General features: G+C 44.2%; 1 protein-coding gene and 1 long non-coding RNA gene across 7 annotated transcripts in view; one reads left to right on the top strand and one right to left on the bottom strand.

The window, feature by feature from the left end:
* The window catches only part of MCF2L2 (MCF.2 cell line derived transforming sequence-like 2), a 253,443-nt gene that overhangs the window by 124,206 nt on the left and 107,754 nt on the right, over positions 1-21,483 (top strand). For 2 of the 4 annotated variants that reach the window (XR_013413674.1, XM_015131502.3), the window contains exons 8-13: positions 356-480; positions 1,098-1,212; positions 2,311-2,430; positions 11,657-11,848; positions 14,664-14,855; positions 16,623-16,800. Coding sequence is in view for 2 of the 4 variants with exons in the window: in XM_015131502.3 (XP_014986988.3) it covers positions 356-480; positions 1,098-1,212; positions 2,311-2,430; positions 11,657-11,848; positions 14,664-14,855; positions 16,623-16,800 (922 nt within the window). In the remaining 2 variants the exon portion in view is untranslated. The remainder of the gene's footprint in view (positions 1-355; positions 481-1,097; positions 1,213-2,310; positions 2,431-11,656; positions 11,849-14,663; positions 14,856-16,622; positions 16,801-21,483) is intronic. The other 2 variants (XR_013413675.1, XM_028843884.2) reach the window with 1 other exon arrangement.
* LOC114676306 (uncharacterized) overlaps positions 1-21,483 on the bottom strand; it is a 31,700-nt gene that overhangs the window by 5,518 nt on the left and 4,699 nt on the right. The window contains exons 3-4 of one of the 3 annotated variants that reach the window (XR_013413687.1): positions 8,313-8,450; positions 3,886-4,012 (exon numbers count right to left, since the gene is read on the bottom strand). This is a non-coding gene — a long non-coding RNA (uncharacterized LOC114676306). Of the gene's footprint in view, positions 1-3,885; positions 4,013-4,557; positions 4,996-8,312; positions 8,451-21,483 lie in introns of those variants that run through there. The other 2 variants (XR_013413689.1, XR_013413688.1) reach the window with 2 other exon arrangements.

Genomic DNA, 21,483 nt, shown 5'->3' with positions numbered 1-21,483 from the left:
AATATCTATCATTTTCTTGTTTCTGGTCACTGTCTTGGATTAAAACTAGGTTGTATTAACTAGTTTTGCTTTTAATTTACAATAGTAGCTTGAGATATACAAAAAGCAGATGTTGATTTTGAAGAGGAAAAATATACTTTTTTTGGTGTATACCCTTTCAGATATTTTGAATTTTGTATCATGTCGGTGCGTTACCTATCAAGGATAAGTTAACTGATTAATTTTAAAGCTGCATCTTGACTTCATCAGCGTTTAATTTCCTAAATGAAAAATGTACTGATCTACCTCTTCACCCCAATTCTACCAAGAATTTGTTTTTTCTAATTCCTTCTAAGAGAGACTACTTTTATTCTAGGATGAGCTGAAATTACTTGGAAAACAGGGGGCCACATTGCTGTCATGCATCCAAGAACCAGCCACCAAATGTCCCAACAGCACACTCAATCTCAATCAACTTGAGAATGTAACTACCATGGAAAGGTGAGTGAGTGAGGTGGAATCTGCCTTTTCAGGAGAAAATATATAGAGCTAGATGTTCTGGAGCAACCAAGAACAGATTGGAACAGCCAATATTGGGTCTTGGTGGGGCCAAGGAAGAAGAACATTTGAGACAACAAAGGAAAAAAGATCACATCCATCTGGCATCCACGTATGGAGATCTTTTTATGAGCATTCCATTCCCCGCTCTTCAATGTCTATGACATGCTCCCACCCTAGGATTTTGAGGGAGAGGGTAGTATTTATTGGGCTTCATTTCCAAATAACAGTTTGGCTTGGAGCTGTGCTTTATATTCGTGTGTCTCAGGTAGAAAGAAAGAAGGCATGAAGGTAAGATCAGCTGGAGCACATTCTAAAGCACAGCAGCTGCATCTGAAGTGAAGTTGCTGCCTGCACTGTGGGTGTCCTGATTGGAAAATGAAAGGTGCAAAGCCCGCTGAGCCAGAAGAAAGGCATAGGTGACACATGCTTTCATAATAAGGAGATGGTTGCAATTGATACCACTGACCGAAGACACAGGTGTTCTATCCATAGGCCTATATGGATGCCTGTGGAAATGAATGCTAACCTAACACCACTTTCTCATTCTTTCCTGAAAGGTTATTAATTCAACTGGATGAAACAGAAAAAGCCTTTAGTCAGTTTTGGTCCAGTCATCATTTGAAGCTTAACCAATGCCTACAACTACAGCATTTTGAGCACGATTTTTGTAAGGTATTCTTTTCTTGTTTAATATAACTTTCTTTTCTGCTACTGTGACCTCTGGTTTTCTCTCCCTCCTCACTCTTTGGTATGGGGTTTCCCTCTTTTCCCTAATCCAGCTTTCTCCTTATCTCCTTGCTTCTTTACAGACCACCCCCTCCAACCCCCTTCTCACTTTTTCAGTGGAGTAAAGGTGTTCTAGAATCCCATTTTCCTGTTGCGGTACATGGCATTTCAGCGATGGTTTATCTTGCTTTTTTTTTTTTTTTTTTTTTGAAACAGGGTCTTATTCTGTCACTCCGGCCGGAGTGCAGTGGTGCGACCATGGCTCACTGCAGCTTTGATCTTTGGGCTCAAGCTGTCCTCCCACCTCAGCCTCCCAAGTAGCTGGAACTACAGGCAATGCCCCACCATCACACTAGATAATTTTTTTTTTTTTTTTTTTGAGATGGAGTCTCACTCTGTTACCCAGGCTGGCGTACAGTGGCGCAATCTCAGCTCACTGTAACCTCCGCCTCCCTGGTTCAAGCGATTCTCCTGCCTCAGCCTCCCGAGTAGCTGGGACTACAGGTGCCCGCCACTACACTCAGCTAATTTTTGTATTTTTAGGAGAGATGGGGTTTCTCCATGTTAGCCATGATGGTCTTGATCTCCTGACCTCTGTGATCTGCCCGCCTCGGCCTCCCGAAGTGCTGGGATTATAGGCGTGAGCCACCGTGCCTGGCCCAGATAATATTTTAATATTTTTGCAGAGACGAGGTCTCCCTATGTTGCCCAGGCTGGCCTCAAACTTCTAAGCACAAACAATCCTCCTGCCTCAGCCTCCCAAAGTGCTGGGATTATAGGCATGAGCCACTGGACCCAACTATCTTCCTTTTTGATTGATAATTGGTTGAATATAGTTCTAATAGTTCAACTACAGGTGAATTCTGCACCCCCAGCTTAATTTGAAAGTTAGTGAGCTGCAAAAAACAATTTTTTAACATATGTAGATATATACAAGTCTTGAATCCTCTTTGGAATTTTGAGTTTTCTTGAAGCATAACAAACCTATACCTTCAGGTGAGTGAGTGTTGGTTTACTTCTGGACTGTTCTAATGTTTCTTGTAGGCTAAGCTTACCCTGGATAATTTGCTGGAAGAACAAGCAGAGTTTACAGGCATTGGAGACAGCGTGATGCATGTGGAGCAGCTTCTTAAGGAACACAAAAAACTGGAGGAAAAAAGCCAGGTTTGCTTTCTAACATTTTTGTGTACTGGGAAGGAGGTTGCTGTGGACGGTGATGGATCACATCCAGTCATTGCTATTGGAAGGTTGCTAAAGGACACAGGAATGCCCAATCCTGCCCTTCAGTCACCCCAGGATCCCAAGGAGAGTTGCACATTAACAACTGCTATGAATAATACGGGCAGCACAGAGTCCTATTAAAGCCGCCGAACATACAGTTGCGGTTGGACGCTCAGGTGGGGTGAGGACTCTGGACCAGCCCTGCCCTCTTACGTGGTCAGCAACCAAGTGGGAGAAGATCACAGCAGGTTCATCACTCACCAGAACAATTATCTCAGAGTCTCACCAATCAGCTTGAGCTCCTCCCTGGAGCCTGGACTAGGGGACTGGGGGTTGTGGGGTTGGTAGTAGACGGGAAACTTTCAAAGGGGAAACCAGGAAAAAAAACAACAACTAGTTTTATACCTGGAGCAAGACAGTTAGACGGGGGAAACTGGTCCACATTAGTTCCATTGCTACACAGAATTGGCAAAGCTTTCTCCTTTCTCATGTCCCAGGAGTTGTAAATATGAAACTTGTATAAGAATATGTATTTTACAGTCCCATACTGGAATTAAACAGTGTCCCAGATCTGCACAGAAGTCAGCATTTAGAAGTGATTACATTTTAAGTGTTTACAAATTTGTTTTATTACAAATGAAGAAAGCGGAGTCATCTCTTTCCATAGAAATTCCTTTCTGCTTGTTTAAAATTAGGTTCTTTATATTTTTGGGTCTTGGGAACCAAGTACCCTATGGTTAGCGCTTCCTTTCTTAGCTAATCTGGAGGCATGTTTCTCAGATGGCAATTTTGCAGTACTAGAGATGTGCCAAAGTGTGAGCCTCTGGCCAGCAGCACAGATGTCACCTGAGTAAGTGCTAATTAGAAATATAAAATCTCAGACCCCACCCTGGAATTGGAATCTGCATTTTAAGAGGATCCCCAGGTGATTGACTTGTATATTACAGTTGGAGACACACACCCCTAAAGGATACGAAACAAAGTATACTAAGGCCACACTGACTCTAAGAGCTGTCGGTTATAGATTCTGAGCTGCAGGTGCTTGTGCACATGCATGAACACACAAACCCACCTGTGTATCCAGATCCCCATTCAGGAATCCCGTCCCTCCCTAGCGAGTGCTCTTTCTCTTACCAGTGACCATTTGTCAGATAGACTAGTGCCGAAGACACACGAGTCATCAGGAACATTTCTCAAACAACGGAAAAGGTGAATTTCATATCTATGATGACTATATGTCTTAGATTCTTCAGGACAGCCCCAATCTTATAACATTTTAGTTTTTTCAAAAGAATTTTTTACTGAATATAAGTACTATATTTTTTGCTTATTCATATATTAAGAAAAAGTGCCTCATCAATAAAATGCCTTCGTATATATATGAAAGTGGCTACTGACCTATCCGGAGGGTTATTTATTCATCAACAGGTATTCCTTATCCTGGGTTCCATGGATGCGGCGGTGAGCCAGACAGTCCAGATTCTGCCCTCATGGAGCTTACATTCTACTGGAGAGAGATGGTTCACTAAAAAGCAATCAAATTAATAATAACATCAGATAGTAACAAGTGATATAAAAAAGAAAACAAAATATAATAGAAAGTGACTGGGGATGCTACTTTAGCTAGCATGGTCTGGAAAGGCCTGAGAAGACGACCTTTGATCTGAGATCTGTTTGATCTGTGTAATCATGCAAAGACTTAGGGAGCTGCGGGTGCAAAGGTCTTAAAGCGGGAATGAGCTTGGTGAGTTCAAGGAACATTGCTAGAGCAGGTGGGCCAGGAGGAAATGAGGGGACAGAGATGAGCAGAGGCCAGGTGTCCTGTTGCACCCTGAGATCTTTTGTGAGGATTTGAATTTTATTCTCAGTGGAACAGAAAGCCCTTGGAAGGCACTCTGGACTGTGTTTTGAATAGTAGTGATGGATCTGCATGACTGCATCACATTCTGTCTTCTGCCCACCTCCTTGAACTTGTGGTCCTTGGTATATACTTCAAAAGTTGCTGACCTGAGCTAGGGATGAAACCTATGGCTATGCAACACAGGAATGCTCTGCGAACCCATGACCCACCTTTCATGGGCAACATTCTGGAAGCAGCTAGACTAGCCCACTGTGGATGACCTGTGACTTGCAGGATTTGCAGACCTGTCACATCCTGTGACTTGCAGATCTTGTTTCTAAACTTGCTTCCTGAAGGATACAGTACACCTGTGTCTCTGCCTTTGGGTCAATCAAACAAAGCTGTCTCACCATAACTGAGGTCGTTTTCAATATATCTTCCCTCAGACTTCTCAGAGGCATGGCTTCTTCAGATGATTAGGGCTTGGCTCATCTTTCCATTTGTCCTTTAAAGTGTTAAAGGAACAAGACTGTGTCTGGCCACAGTCTGACAAATATCTGCTTGGGGTTTGTCCTTTCCTCGGCACCAAGGGGCCACCTCCCTCCCAGCACAGCCGCACACTGGCTCTGGGGCGTTGCCAGCTTCCTTATTCCACACAGTGACATCATCCTCACAAGTAACCTCAGAGCCAGCTCACTAACCAGGCTCCTGTCGCATGCTGATTCAGCCTGTTCTTTCTCTTGTTCTAGTTTGAGGGTTTAGCAGTGTTTTGAATGCTCCTTCCTGATTCTGAAAAACAGTAGTTTCAACCATTTATAGAAGGTCTTCTATAAAAGCAGAATTTGCAGCCAGGTTTTGACTGTGGGAGCATACTGAGACCCTTGCTGAGAGGCCAGCAGGGAACACACCAGGATAGGGTGGAGGAACCACCAGATTTCAGCCTTGACCTCTCCCTATAAGGGTGCTGTGTCTAAGAAGGCGTGGAACCCAGGCCATTAACATCTAAGGATGTCATCTAGTTGGAGGGTCATGGCTTTGTGTACATGTGTGAGATTTTCAAACACACACAGAAGTAGACAGACTGGCACAATGAACTCCAAGTGTCCGTCATTCAATTTCAACAACCATTAACTTTCTGCCTTTCTTGTTTCATCTGGCCCACCTCCCCATACACACACTCCATCCCTATGGATCATCTGTGGGTTTGTTCTAGATTCCCTGATAGAGTAACATCACTCGCTTTCTTGCTATTTTCTTCCCTAGTAGGCACTCTCATCTCTCATCTGTTATACCAGTAGAGTCCTCGGCGGGGAATAAACTGTTATTTCAATAAAGATTTCTGAATCGCAACTTCTAAGCTGCAACTTGACTATCTAGCCTTCTGGAATTTTCGGCATCTGAAAGATCCCAGATGGGCTTGTGATCAGAGTACCGGATTTTAGCCATTTTTCCCTCACTCTTTCTTTTTTACTTTGGAGATTTTGATGACTATTTATCTTGAGTGGGAGGTATATAAACTAAAAAAATAAGTTTCAATTTGGAGGTTTCACTGTAAATTTCTTTGCAGGCACCAGGAGGATTTCATAGCACATGTGGAGAGGCCAGGTGGTTGGAAGGTGACAAGAACATAGGCTTTAGAGTCAGATAGGGATGGATTAAAATCTTGGCTCTAACAAGTACCAGCTGTATGACCCTAGTCACGTTTCTTAGCCTTTCTGAATATGGCACCCCTCATCTGTAAAACAGAGATAATAATTCCTACCTCACAGAGACCCTGTGAAGATTAAATGAGTTAGATGTGTGGTAGGGACTTCATGTGGTCGGCCTGCAATGTGGTCAGTGGTCAGTGGTCAATATTCAGTGGTCAGAAACTATTGTTGTCCTTTCAATTCTGTAATAGTGACCTTCCAACCATATGGTGGCTGAATCCGGGTTGCTCCTTAGTTTCCCTTTTTGTTTTGAGACGGAATTTCACTCTTGCTGTCCAGGCTGGAGTGCAGTGGCACAATCTCGGCTCACTGCAACCTCCACCTCCCAGGTTCAAGCGATTCTTCTGCCTCAGCCTCCTGAGTAGCTGGGATTACAGGTGCCCGCCACCACGCCCGGCTAATTTTTGTATTTTTAGTAGAGATGGGGTTTCACCATGTTGGTAAGGCTGGTCTCTAACTCCTGACCTTGTGATCCGCCGGCCTTGGCTTCTCAAAGTGCTGGGATTACAGGCGTGACCCACCGCGCCCGGCCTCCTCAGTTGCCTTTATGGGTGTTTTTCCCTAGACACATTTGGACCTGTTACTCACATCTTTCCTCTAACATCTCAAATGTCTTCTGGACAGTTCTGAAGGGTGAAATACTATATGCCAAGGGAAGGGCAGGCTCTGATCACCACAGGGCGATTTGGAAGTATCTTGTGGTGAATTTCCCTGGACCCAGAAAATTCTGCCCTGTTCTTAATAAATTAGGCAGCTGGACTTAAAAAAAATGTCAACAGAGACTTTCTTGCCAAGTCTCATGTTTCTATATTTGACTAAAGTCAGACAAGTTTGAGCAACCAAATGAGGTCTCTAAGCTTAGGCACAATAAGTGCAGTCATTTTTCTCTGTGTATGTTGCTCTGAGCCAGATCCTGGAGCCAGACTGCCTGGGTTTGAAGCCTGGCTCTTCTCTTTCCTACCTGGGTCACCTTGGGCCATTGTGCCTCCACTTCCCTTTGGTAAAACAGTACCTGTATCAAAGGTTTTGTTGGGAAGAGTTAAAGAAATAAGCAAATGTAAAGCATTCAGAACGGTGCCTGGCACATAGTAAGCTCTCAGTAGATGTCAGCTGTTGTTATTAATATTACAGAGGTAGAGGGATAAATTCTGTGCTATGGAACATGTCCTAGGTTCAGTCTGCAGTAGCTGAGCAGTGCTAGTAAAGGTCTGTCATTCATTTGACATTTATTCTGCAAATATTTATTCATCTCCTACCATGCCAGGTACTGTTTAAGTTCTGAGGACACAGCAGTGAACCAGAGAGTCAAAAATCACTGCCCAGGGAATGAGTATTGCAGTCGTCTTGTAACCAGTGTACCTGGGCCTTTGCTGTTTAGAACAAGTGCTCTGGGTATTTTCGCCTCAGTCCTTTTAACTAGCCACTGCTTGATTTGTGTCACTCGTTTCTATACCAGTACTCCTCTTCGTTTTGTGCAGCATTTGTTTGTAAGTATCTCAGATGCACCATGCCCTGTTTTCAGTTGAATAAGAGCTGGTTCTGGACCATAGGGGTCTGTGGCATAGTGCAGGCAGCAGATAAGTGGTCACAACATAATGAAGCAGGTGCTCTGATCAAGAAAGCACAGAGAAAGTTTTCTGGAGAAGGTGAAGTCTGAAATGTAATTTAGATTGAGCTGGCCCCAGAGGAGTACGGGTGTGGTAGAGGATGGGTGAGGGGGAGTAGGGAAGGATGGGCTTTCTAGGCAGACAGCAGGTAGAGAAGGGATGGAGGCCTAAAGCTGCCTGAATATTTGGGGAACAACAAATAGATAATTAGTATGGTTGCAGCAGAGAATGGTGTTGAGGAAGTGGAGGAGGACTTGGTAAGAGGCACACCCAGGTATAAGCTAGATAACGAAAGGTCCCGTGTACATTGCTCAAGAGTTTAAGCTTGCTCCTGAAGACCCTAGGGACCCAGAAAAGGGCTTGAAGCTTGGAAGTGATGTAGACACAATAAGATGTGTTGGAATCGCTGCTTTGTCAGCAGTCTGGAGCGTGAGTTGAAGGAGAGCCCGAAGAAAAGCAGGGAGACCAGCTGTCCCCATGAGAAACCATGAGGCCTGAGCAGACAGTGGCAAGGAGGTGGCAGAGATGGGGTCAGAACTTGAAAAGCATTAAGAAGGCGATGGCCCCTGCAGGACTTCTTGAATGACTGGGAGGGTAGGAGGAAAGGGGTTTGGAAATTGTTGAAACGATAAACCAGTGCAAGTTAAGAGAGGGGCAAGTTGTACATACCTGGAGTTACGGTGACTCCTCATGTTACTGTAAACAGCTAAAGCAGAGCAGAAAATGATGCACTGGATGCTTAGCGTGGCTGGCAAGGGGGCTCATGGGCTCTCTGCTCCTAGAGACCTTTCAGAATGTGGCAGTCATCTGTGCTGATGCCAAAGTCAAGGTAGTTTCACAGAGTTCCAGCCAAGCAGATCACTACATCATGTAGCTCACTGGCTCATTCATTTAATTTGTTGATCAAATATTTATTGCATGTCTACTAAATACTCTCATGGAACTGACATTTTGGTGGGAGTGAGTGGAGGAGGGAGGAATTCTTTTTTTCTTTCTTTTTTTTTTTTTTTTTTTTTGAGACAGAGTCTCATTCTGTTGCCCAGGCTGGAGTGCAGTGGTGCAATCTCGGCTCACTGCAACCTCCGCCTCCCAGGTTCAAGCGATTTTCCTGCCTCAGCCTCTTGAGTAGCTGGGACTACAGGTGCACGCCACCATGCCTGGTTAATTTTTTGTCTTTTTAGTAGACGGTGTTTCACCATGTTGGCCAGGATGGTCTCGATCTCCTGACCTCATGATCTGCCCACCTCAGCCTCCCAAAGTGCTGGGATTACAGGTGTGAGCCACCACGCCCAGCCAGGAGGCAAGAATTCTACATTAAAGTAAATAAAGAAAATAGTTTTTAGATAGAGGTGAGTGCTGTTAAAGAATAAAGTGAGGGAGAGGGCCTAGATGAGTGGGTGAATGGATTGTAGAGAATGACTTCAGATATAGTCGCCGGGGAAGCCCTGTGAGGAGGTGACCCGGAAACTGAGTTCTGCATGACCCAGGGAAGAGCAATCCAGAGAAGGGCTGAGTCAGGAGCTAGGTTGGTGATCAGCTGTAAGCCGTATCTCTCAGCTGGATTCCTGCAGCAGCCCCTTAACAGGCCTCCCTGCATTTCCTCTTATTCTGGACACTGTACCTGGAGCCTTCCAAAAACATGTTCGAGATCCTCCCTACAAACCCAGGGACTTTCCTCTCACAATTAGAAAAAGCCAAAGTGCTTACAAGGGCAGCAAGGCCCCCGCCATGGAACGCCCGCTTTCCTCTGGTTACGTCTTCCACTCATTTCCTGCTTGCTCCCTCTGCTGCAGCCACACTGGCCTCCTTCCTGCTACCGGAACTTGTCAAACACACCTTCACCTCCCAGCCAAGTACTGCGTGGCTTGTGCCTGACTTCAGGTCTCGGCTTGTGTGCAGAGCGCTCCCAAGACCATGCACACATTTCTTCGAAGATTCGCTAGGACTCTGCATGTAGCTGTATTAGAGTTACAATCTATAACGATGAAAAAGTACTAAGCAAAATTAGCAAAGGGGAAAGGCGAGGTGAAGTCTGGAGGAAACCAGGCACAAGCTTCTTAGAATCCTCTCCTGTGGGAGTCTCACAGGACATACTTCTTGCCCCCATCTGTGGGTTGTGACAACATGTGTGAAATGTTGTCTACCAGGGAAGCTCATTAGAGACTCAACGCCCAGAGGTTTTATTGGTGGCTGGTCATGTCGGCAGCTTCTGTCTGGCAAGAACCAAGATTTCAGACTCCCAGAAGAAAAGCAGGTAATCACCATAAACCATACTGTTTGCACAAGCAGTTCAGGCATCGTGAGCTATTCACATCAGGGAATGGAGGGAACCTTCCCAAAATCTAAGTTCCTAGGTGCCAACAAAGGGCCAATCTTACAATTGGGTCTTTCTTTCTAAGGCTGTAGTCTCAAGCTTTTTTCTTTTTTTTTTTGGAGATGGAGCCTAGCTCTGTCGCCCAGGCTGGAGTGCAGTGGCGCAATCTTGGCTCACTGCAACCTCCGCCTCCCAGGTTCAAGCAGTTCTCTGCCTCAGCTTCCAGAGTAGCTGGGACTGTAGGCACATGCTGCCATGCCTGGCTAATTTTTGTATTTTAGTAGAGGTGGGGTTTCACTGTGTTGCCCAGGCTGGTCTCGAACTCCTGAGCTCAGGCAATCCGCTTCGGCCTCCCCAAGTGCTAGGATTACAGGCATGAGCCACCACACCCGGCCTAGTCTCAGCCTTTCTATGTGAAGTCTTTTCTGCATAGCTTGAGTACTGCTGCTCAGGGAGACCTTCTCACCATCCGATTTAAAATACTAGCTCCAGCACTCCCTGCCCTCCCCATCATCTAATTTTTCTCCATATACTCGTCGCTGTCTAAGATACCATATAATCCACACATGCAATTATTTATTGCCCGTGTCTCCCACTAAAATGTGAGCTTCATTTCATGAGGTGGGGATTTTTACCTGCTTTCTTTACCAATGAACCCCCAGCACCTATGACAGTGTTTGGCACATAGTAGGTTCTCAATAATATGAGATGGATGAATGAAGGAAAGCTTAAAAAATCAGGAAAACTTGGCACGTGTGGTTAGAGTGAAGTGTCATGCAGAAAGAGGTAGGAAATGTGATTGAGCAGACAGGGTCAGCGCATACAGAGCCCTTACAGGCTTTGGGAAAGGGTTTAGACAAGCATATTTCTTTTTTTTTCTTTCTTTTTTGAGATGGAGTCTTGCTCTGTCACCCAGGCTGGAGTGCAGTGGCACAATCTCAGCTCACTGCAATCTCCGCCTCCCGGGTTCAAGCGATTCTCTTGTCTCAGCCTCCTGAGTAGTTGGGATTACAGACACCTACCACCACGCCCATCTAATTTTTGTATTTAGTAGAGATAGGGTTTTGCCATGTTGGTCAGGCTCGTCTGGAACTCCTGACCTCAAGTGATCCGCCCACCTCAGCCTCCCAAAGTGCTGGCATTACAGGTGTGAGCCACTACGCCCAGCCTAGACAAGCATATTTCTTAAGTGTCATGACCACCTTTGAGTTGTCCAAACCCAATTTTCACCAGTGTCTCAACTTCAGCTCACCCCCCACTCTCCTCAAAGACAAGTGTCAGTTCCTCTTCTTGTTCCTTTAGTTAATAGGGGTATTCAAAATCTCTTATTATGTGTACTCCATGCTTTTCTGCCCTAGAATTTATTGCAATTATAATAAGTTAACGATTTGTGTAATTTAGTTAATATCTTAATTCTCCATTAATCTGAAGATTTTTGGCTTGTCAGCACTATATCCTCAATGTCTAGCCCAGAACCCAACAATAGAATGACTGCTATTGTTTAGAGTATGGACAACTCCAGGCCAGGGTCAACTTCCTGGACCTGGAACCATTCAGAGCTTTCTCAGGTTCTCCAGTCTTCGTCCTGGGTCAGCATCTCCCCAGCCTCCCTCCAGGCTTGGAGCACACAGTACCAGGCAGCTCTCAGCCTCACGATGCCCTGACTTCTGATGCCTGGCTGTGCATGTTCACTTTGCAGGAACCCCTGGAAAAGGCCCAGCTGCTGGCACTGGTTGGGGACCAGCTCATCCAAAGCCACCATTATGCAGCAGACACCATCAGGCCCCGGTGTGTGGAGCTCAGGCACCTCTGTGACGATTTCATCAATGGAAACAAGAAAAAATGGGACATTTTAGGAAAGTCCTTAGAGTTTCATAGACAGCTGGACAAGGTGAGCAAAACACAGCCAAGAATGTGATGTCTGCAAGATTTTCTGTGAAGAAGCTTCCATTATACTCGTCCTCCCTTCCTTGTGTGATTGCTGACAGGCTCGAGTGCTTTATGTGAAAAGATGTTCAAGAGGCATTCAAAGTGTGCACATCCTAGATTGAAGAGGTACTGAAGGTAAAAAGTGCTCTGGCCATCCCACCACATTCCATTAAATTAACTAAAGGCCATTTCTATCTGTGTGGAGCCAGACTTTAAGAGTGTGTTTTGGCCTGGCCCTGTGGGAACACTTCTTGATTCCCTTTCAGGTGTACAGAGAACCAAGCACTATATTTGCAGAGTGCTTCCCTCATATAAAGGCAAAGGGTTTTGATTCTTTTTGGAGAAGCTTAAGTAATAATGACTATTTTATATGCCCTAGCATTTATCGAGCACCTACTCTATTTCTACCAGGAACATAATTATGTCATCTATTTATAATCCTCAAGACAACCTCTGAGGAAGGTATTAATGGCCTCATTGTGCAGAGGCAGAAACTGATACTCTGCTAGTTCTCAAAATGTAGCACACAAGAATCACCTGGTGAGCTGTTATATGGCAGATTCCCTTATGCACCAGGGCTGGAGACTCAGCGTCAGTAGGTCTGGAATACTGCCCAGGAACTAGTATTTTACTAAAGCGCCCAAATGATTCTGGTGCAGGTGGTGCAGGAATGACACCAAGAAGCCCTGGGGAAGTGACTGCCCAAGACCACACGTGGTGCAAACAGGGGAAGCCAGAATTGAAGTCAGGCCTGCCAGATTCCACACCGAGGCTTCACAGGATAGACAGCAAGGCTGCATGCCAGGGGCCCACAGGGAGAGGGGTGTGCAGAGCCTGGTGCCCTTTGGAGGTGACCTCTAGGGTATGTTCCCAGTCAGCAGGAGCAGTGGTTTCTGGAGTCTTCCCTGTCAATTGGTCCCAGGCAGCATGTGACTGATGGCAATGAGTCAGCATGCTCCATCCCCACAGCTGTTCCTCTTGCATGCCAGGGGCACCCACCCGGTTGCTTACCTCATCCCATTGCCAAAGGGATTTTAATGTCAATGAAATACAGTTGTTCCAGAAGCAAGTGGCTCAGAAGGGGCTGGTGCACAGCCTTCTCTGTGTGCTGAGCTCGCTGCAGGATCAGCTGCTGTTTTGCCAACTCCATTTTTGCTCCAGAGTGGTGTGTGTGTGTGTGTGTGTGTGTGTGTGCGCGCGCGCACGCATGCACACACACATGGGTATGAGACGGAGAGAGGGAGACAGAGAGAGAGAGAGAGAGAGAGAAAGCAAGTAGCCATAGGAACTCTGCAGAAAATCCCAGCCTAATGCTTTTTACAGATCTAGGCATGATGTGTAAAGAGAAAGTTTTCACAGCATATATCAAAGCATGAGTTCATATTATTGTGGAAATCCAAAAATGTAGGAAGAAAAAGGTTACTCATGTGCATGTACATATCCTACTACCCCCACCCCTACATAATGGTAATTATTAATTCTGAAATATCTTTATTTTTATTATTCTAAATGTAGCATGTATTCACTGTGCTACATTCATTTGCCTAGATTATCTAGGGAAAAAGTGAGACAAACATTTAAGTTGCCTATCATTTTCCCACTTAGAAAGGCAGCCGCTTTGGAGTGTTCCATTTTGATCTTTTTTTCTCTGTATAGTTATTTTATATTGCTTTTCAGGTCACATGGTAAATGGAAATGCGGAGGTACTGGCACTGGAAGCTTATTTTCATATAACTCTTCAGGTAGCATAAGGGTCCCCTGTCTTTCTGTTCAGGTGTCTCAGTGGAGTTCAGAAGAGCAAAGAAAATGAGTCTTTTAAAAAATCTGAATAATTAGAATTCATCACCTATCTGACGTCCTCCCAGCATCCAAAAACTTTGAGTATTGCTGTGCTGAGTTACAAAGCTTTACATTCTTGCTTCCTTAGGAAACACAAATGCCAGTAAATGCAAATAGGGATGGCCTGGGAATCCAAAGAGGAAAGTTGTGTTTTTGTTAAAAGGGACACTCCTTTCTCCCAGGAAATGTAAGGGCCGGGTCCAATGTCTCATTAATCACTCTGTGTTCTCGTAACCAATTTGGATGCAGGTAAACCCCGAAAACCATTGATTACATTTCTCTATGGTTAGACCAGCCTAAGAGATATTTAGCGCTAAGACTGAGTGGTGCAGTGCCACATGCCTGTAATCCCAGCAGTTTGGAAGGCTGAGGCGGGAAGATTGCTTGAGCCCAGGAGTTTGAGACCAGCCTGGGCAACATGGCCAAAACCTGTCTCTTAAAAAAAAAAAAAAAAAAAAAAAGGAAAGAAAAATTAGCCTGGTGTGGTGGCGCACATCTGTAGTCCCAGCTACTTGGGAGGCTAAGATGGAAAGATCACCTGAGCCTGGGGTAGACCTCTCCAGGCTGCATTAAGCCATGATTGCACTACTACACTCCAGCCTGGGCAACAGAGTGAAACGCTGTCTCAAATTAAATACATATTTACCTGTCTTCTCCTGGAGATGTAGCAATTCCCGTCAGTGGAAGAGAGAAGAACATTATATGACTCATTTTGCTGACCAAGTGACCTCCCTGAGAAGTGGACAGGTGTAGATTGGTTTGGGTTTATCTACCTCATAGTATAATTTACAGTGGTTAGACCCCTTAAACTTTATGCCGTCCCATGACAATTTTCCATTGTCTCAGAATCCTTGTAGACAAGCTCAGACCTGCTGAGGATTATGGTGGCTCTGAGTTGTGGTCAGTCAAAGTGCACAAGGCACTGTTTCTTTCCGAAGGTCAGCCAGTGGTGTGAGGCAGGAATCTACCTCTTGGCTTCCCAAGCTGTAGACAAGTGCCAGTCTCGAGAGGGGGTTGACATCGCCTTGAATGACATTGCAACATTCCTGGGCACAGCCAAGGAGTACCCATTGCTCAGCCCTAAGGAGTTTTACAGTGAGTTTGAGTTGCTGCTCACCCTCGATGCAAAGGTAATGCTTCCGGGTTATTTTGATCCTGTGGTTGGGAAATGGATAGGGGAGGGAGGGACTGTATCTTCTTCCTGATAAGGTGCACGCAGGGTGTACTGAGCAGGCTGTATTGAGTGGGCTCACCGATTCCAAAGCCCTCTGGTGGCCTCTTAGACTCCTGGCCTGAACATCCTGGCATACTGACGCTTCATCTGACTCAAATCAGTCATTTCTCTATTAATGTTTATGAGCATTCCTGATGTACCACACACTGTGCTGAATGCTGAGGATACCATGATGATTAGAAATAGGCCGAGGCGGGCGGATCACGAGGTCGGGAGATCGAGACCATCCTGGCTAACTTGGTGAAACCCCATCTCTACTAAAAATAGAAAAAATTAGCCAGGCGTGGTGGTGGGTGCCTGTAGTCCCAGCTACTCGGGAGGCTGAGGCAGGAGAATGGCGTGAACCCGGGAGGTGGAGCTTGCATTGAGCCAAGATCGCGCCACTGCACTCCAGCCTGGGCGACAGAGTGAGACTCCGTCTCAAATAAAAAAAAGAAATAAATAGGCATGCTTCTATCCCTCACTGAGCTTACAGTTTCGTGGGAGAGGCTGACATTAACAAAATAATCACCCAAAAATGTATTACAAGCTGATATAAGTGCTGTCAAGGAGGGATTCAGGGTCAGGCATGTGACAGAGGAACTTGACCTGGACTGGGGTCAGAGAAGGCTCTCGGGAAGAGTCATTTGAGCTAAAGCCTGGAGAATGAGTAGACAAGATGGGAGAGCCTTTCTGGACAGGAGGAATAGCATGTGCAAAGGCTTTAGGGCTGGAGGGAGCCTGGCACAGTGCAGACCAAAAGGTCAGGGTGCTAGAACCTGGAGAGCAATGGAAGTGTGTTTTGGGTGAGGTTAGAGATTGGCAGGCAAGGTAGGCTTTGTGGGCCACATGAAAGAGTTTGGATTTAAGCAGGGGATAACTTGATTGGATTTGCATTTGAGAAGCGCATTCTTCCATGAAGCCAGCAGGGTTGTAGATAGCACACCTTCCTCTGAGAGCCACATTACCTTGTCTGCACCTCTGGTTTAAGAGCTTCTTTAAGTCAGCTTCCTGGGCACACAGCAGGGAAGAGAAGACGCGGTGGAGGAACAAACAGATTATATCCAGCCTGTCTAACTGTTCATGTAATTCTGGGGAATGCCCTGAAGTCCATCCATGGACTCAGGCCAAAATCTTTGCTTTGTCTAACATGACACAAACCACATTGTATTCTAATTGTTTGTTTGTTTATGTATTTATTTCTGATACGGAGTCTAGCTCTGTCGCCCAGGTTTGAGTGCATTGACATGATCTCGGCTCATTGCAACCTCCGCCTCCTGGGTTCAAGCGATTCTCCTGCCTCAGCTTCCCAAGTAGCTGGGATGACAGGTGCCAGCCACCACACCCAGCTAATGTTTGTTTTTTTAGTAGAGATGGGGTTTCACCATGTTGACCAGGCTGGTCTCAAACTCCTGTGCCAGGGTGTTCCAGGCACTGGAGATGCCATCGTGCAAGGATGTAGTCATTGCCCTCAAGGGTCTCAAGTAGGAGAGGCTGATCCTTAGATGCACAATTCTGGAGCATGGCAGGACCTGCAACGACTTGCATAGTGATGCCCAGAGGGGGCCACCTGAGGGAGGTAGGGATGGGGGAAGTAGGGGAAGCTGGGAGAAAGGGAATGCTTCGTGTCCTCAGGCTGTATACAGAGAGACCTGTTCATCATGATTTGCTTTTGTTACTGCAGGCCAAAGCTCAGAAAGTTTTGCAGAGGCTGGATGATGTCCAGGAAATATTTCACAAGAGGCAAGTGAGTCTGATGAAACTGGCAGCCAAACAGACTCGTCCAGTGCAACCTGTGGCCCCACATCCTGAGTCTTCACCAAAATGGGTGTCATCGAAAACCAGCCAGCCCTCCACCTCGGGTAGGTTATTTGAGGAAAAGAAGCTTTGTGGCTTTTGTGTTTCTCCAGCAACATAAGGACTGAGACTGGTTGTCTACAATGGATAATGGTCACTGTTTTAACAGATACTTTTTAAAACAGACTACAGATATGCCATAGCGCAGACATGGAAGACATAAACACTTAGATAACACCAAGTGCCTGGATGTAAGGAGAAACACACAATCTACTGAAGAAGTAAAAAAAAAAAAAAAAACATCATAAAGGCTGGGCGCGGTGGCTCGCACCTGTAATCCAGCACCTTGGGAGGCCTTGGCGGGTGAATAATCTGAGGTCAGGAATTTGAGACCAGCCTGGCCAACATGGTGAAACCCCGTCTCTACTAAAAATATAAAAATTAGGCTGGGTGTGGTGGCTCACACCCGTAATCCCAGCACTTTGGGAGGCTGACGGGGGCAGATGACAAGGTCAGGAGATAGAGACCATCCTGGCTAACACAGTGAAACCCCATCTCTACTAAAAATACAAAAAATGAGCCCGGTGTGGCCGCGGGTGGCTGTAGTCCTAGCTTCTCAGGAGGCTGAGGTAGGAGAATGGCGTGAACCCGGGAGGCAGAGCTTGCAGTGAGCTGAGATGGCGCCACTGCACTCCATCCTGGGCGACAGAGCGAGACTCCATCTCAAAAAAAAAAAAGAAAAAATTTATTTATATATATATATATATATAAATTAGCTGGGCATGGTGGTGGGTGCCTGTAATCCCAGCTACTCAGGAGGCTGAGGCAGAAGAATTGCTTGAACCCGGGAGGCAGTTTGCAGTGAGCCGAGATTGTGCCATTGCACTCCAGCCTGGGTGACAAGAGCAAAACTCCATCTCGACAACAACAGCAACAACAAATGCATCATAATAATAACAACGTAATAATAACAGCATACAATAGACTCCATTCAGGACCTTTAAAAGGCCCACGTTTTATTAGCAATGGTGTAGTAAAATTGGTTCTTTGAGCAGAGATTTAAAAAATAGGTAAGTTCTTATGCCAATCCCATATGGTCCTGATTACTATAGCTTATTAGTTAGCATTTAAGATCAAGTCATGCAGTGTTCCAACGTTGTTCTTTTTCAAGGTTGTTTTGGCTATTTTAGGTCCTTTTCATTTTTCCATAAGTTTTAGAATCACCTTTCAATTTCTGCTGGGATTATGATAGGGATTACACTGGATATATGAGCCAATTTGGAGAGAACTATTATCTTACCAATATTGACTTTTCCAATTCCTGAATATGTTATAACTTATGTTTTTTAGGTCTTTAATTTCTCTCAACAATGCAGTAGTTTTGAGTGTAAAGGCCTTAGGCATTTCACTTTTTTTTAACCCTATAATGAATGGAATTAACCGTATTTAAGAATAGGAATAGATTTCTATATAGAGATATAATCCTATCATCTGTGAATAGGGATACTTTTACTTTTTCTGTTTCAATCTTTGTACTTTTTTTTCTGGTCATATTATAATGACTGGGACCTCCACTACAATGTCAAATAGAAATGGTGAGAGCAGACATCCGTGTGTTTTCCCAATATTAGGAAAAAAGTTGAAGTTTCACCTTTAAGTATGATGTAAGCTATAGGTTTTCCACAGATGTCTTTTATCAGATTGAGGGAATTCCCTTCTATTTCTATTTTTTTTGAGAATTTTTATCATGAATGATTATTGAGTTTTTCAAATGCTTATTTGGTCCATGTATTGAGATAATGATATGGTTTTTCTTCTTTATTTGTTAATATGGTAAATTACAATGATTTATTTTCAAATGTGAAAACAACTGTACATTCTCGGAATAAACTGTCCTTGGGCGGGATGTACATGTCATTTGTTTGTGTTGTGTATTGTGGCGCTCTGTCATTAAGTACATATATATTCATGGTTTTTATGTCTTGCAGATATATTAGCCCTTTTATAATGATGAAATGTCTCTCCTTTGCTCCTTATCTCTAGAAATACTCTTAAAGTCTATCTTGTGTGATATTGTCACAGCCATTCCTGTTTTCTCGTGCTTAGTGTTTGCACAACGTATTTTTTTTTGTTTTGTTTTCTATTCTTCTTTGTATTTAAAGTATATTTGTTGTAGGCAGCATATAGTTGGGCCTTGCCTTTTTATACACTGCAACCTCTGCCTTGTAATTGGAGTGATTAGATTTTTATGTTTACATCCATCATCATTATTGATATAGTTGGATTTAGAGCTCCTGTTTTGTTATCCTTTATGTCTCACATACTTTCTATTCCTCTTTTCCTCCTTTCCTGCTTTCTTTTGGGTTAGTAAATATTTTTTAATATTTTGTTTTAATTCCTCTATTGGCTTGTTATCATATCTCTTTGCACTGTTTTTCACCCAGACTAGGGATTACCATATGCATCTTAACTTGTCATGATCTGTTGAGTTAGTTTCATACCACTCTATGCAAAATATAGGAAATCTACAACATCATACTTCCATATGCTCCCCATCCATCCTCTGTGCTATTCTTATCATAAATATTACATCTATATATGTTAAACCCCCACTATGGTATTACAATCTTTGTTTTCAATAGTCATATATCAAATTAAGACAAATACATATGTGTGTGTGTGTGTGTGTGTGTGTGTGTGTGTATATACATACCCCCTTATTCACCATTTCTGGGGTTCTTCATTCCTTATTATAGATTTGAGTTACTATCTTATGTCATTTCTCTTCAGAATAAAGAGCTTCTGTTAGTATTTATTGTTGGGGAGTCTACTGGCAACAAATTCTTTTCTTGTCTTTATTTTTTCCTTTTTGTGGAGAACGGAGTCTTGCTATACTGTCCGGGCAGGTTTCGAACTCCTGGGCTCAAGCTATCCTCCCGCCTCTGCCTCCCTAAGAGCTGGGATTACAGTTGTGAGCCACTGTGCCTGGCCTGTTAGCAATACATTCTTTCAGTTTTTGTTTATCTGAAAATTGTGGTGTGTTTTGGTAATTCTCCATTTAGTACAATTTACAGTGCCTCGTCTTCCACCATGCATCCTACTTTTTAGAAGTAAGCCTGATAACGTGTAGTGTATTTATTTCCTGAATTTTATCTGCAAATACACACACACATCCACGTCCACACTCTAACACACTTGCATACACATACCACAGACATACCCAAATATACACAGACACATCCTTCTTAGATGATTGGAAACAGAACTTTGTTTTCTTGACCTTTCATCTTCCCTCAAGCTAAACCATGTTCATGTCTATGACTTGGCTTCATTTGTTGTTTCAAGGAACATATGTTTGTTTGAAGTAAATAAAGCAAGAATTAGAGATTTGTTTCTCGGCTTTTCAAATACAAGATTTCATAATAGATAACACTCCTTTCCAGAATAAATAGGTCTTTGTCAAGTCTGAACAGGTTGTCATTGACCTAAGTCAAACAACTAGCTCGTTTTGCAGAACAATCCTGCACTTTTGTTTTTGGCAAGTATCTACTGAGTGTGGACTCTAGCAAGTCACTAAAAGGCTTTTCAAACATTTTTGTGTGATTCCTTAGTAGCTGAGTCTGTGCCAAGATAAGCAATGGTATTTCACAGTGTAAAGAAGATGGGTGGAAGGGCTTAAGAGCTGGAATTTCAGCTCTGACTCTTGTTAGCTGGATGCGTTGGCTACAACTTTTAACACCTCTGAAGTTCATAAGGAATGTGAAAAAACTTTTTAATGCCATGTGACTATAATAGCTAAAATATGTTATGCATTGTATATGATCCACATTCTTCACAAATGAACTCATTAAAGCCTCATCACAGCCTTTACTATAGGATTTCTCATTTTTCCCTACTTTACAGATGAAAAAGGTAAGGCACAGAGGTGACTGTAATCATGTGTGCCTCGTGCATGGAAGAGCAAGGCTTGAACACCAGCAGTGTGGCTTCTGTGGCCCTACCTTTCACTGCTTCACTCTACTTACAGTGTCAAGGACAGGCGCTTCTCAGTCATGGTGTCACCAATTATAGTGCATCCATTTCTAGCATCTAGTTATTGTGCCTGGAATCACTCACTTTATAGAGAGCCCACAGAGAGGGAGGAGCCCAAAGGATTGTCTGTTATTACAAAGCAGCATTAATGGTCATATATATAACCTGGGGCAGCAGTGTACTTTCCTACCATTTTCAACATAACATCTATGAAAAACCCATAGAAAGCCCAAGCTGCTTCCAGTTGGCTCACAGAATGAAAGGGTTGGGAGGAGCCTCTGGAGGTCAGATGTCAACCTCCCTCAAGTCTATCATAGCTAAGAATCAGGGTGATATATTGGTGGCGTTTGATGAATGGCATTTTGGTCTTGGGACCTGTAAATGCTAAAATCGGCCAGGCGCGGTGGCTCACGCCTGTAATCCCAGCACTTTAGGAAGCTGAGGCAGGCAGATCATGAGGTCAAGAGATCAAGACCATCCTGGCCAACATGGTAAAACTCCGTCTTTACTAAGAATACAAAAATTAGTTGGGCATAGTGGTGCGTGCCTGTAGTCCCAGCTACTTGGAAGGTTGAGGCAGAAGAATCACTTGAACCTGGGAGGTGGAGGTTGCAGTGAGCTGAGATCACACCACTGCACTCCAGCCTGGCAACAGAGCGAGACTTCATCTCAAAAAAAAAAAAAAAAAAAAAAGAAAAGAAAAGAAAAAAAGAAAT

Source organism: Macaca mulatta, chromosome 2 (genome assembly GCF_049350105.2).
Source record: "Macaca mulatta isolate MMU2019108-1 chromosome 2, T2T-MMU8v2.0, whole genome shotgun sequence".
NCBI classification, from domain to species: Eukaryota; Metazoa; Chordata; class Mammalia; order Primates; family Cercopithecidae; genus Macaca; species Macaca mulatta.
The sequence above is the reverse complement of the archived record's forward strand: the minus strand, read 5'-3'. Positions and strand labels throughout refer to the sequence as shown.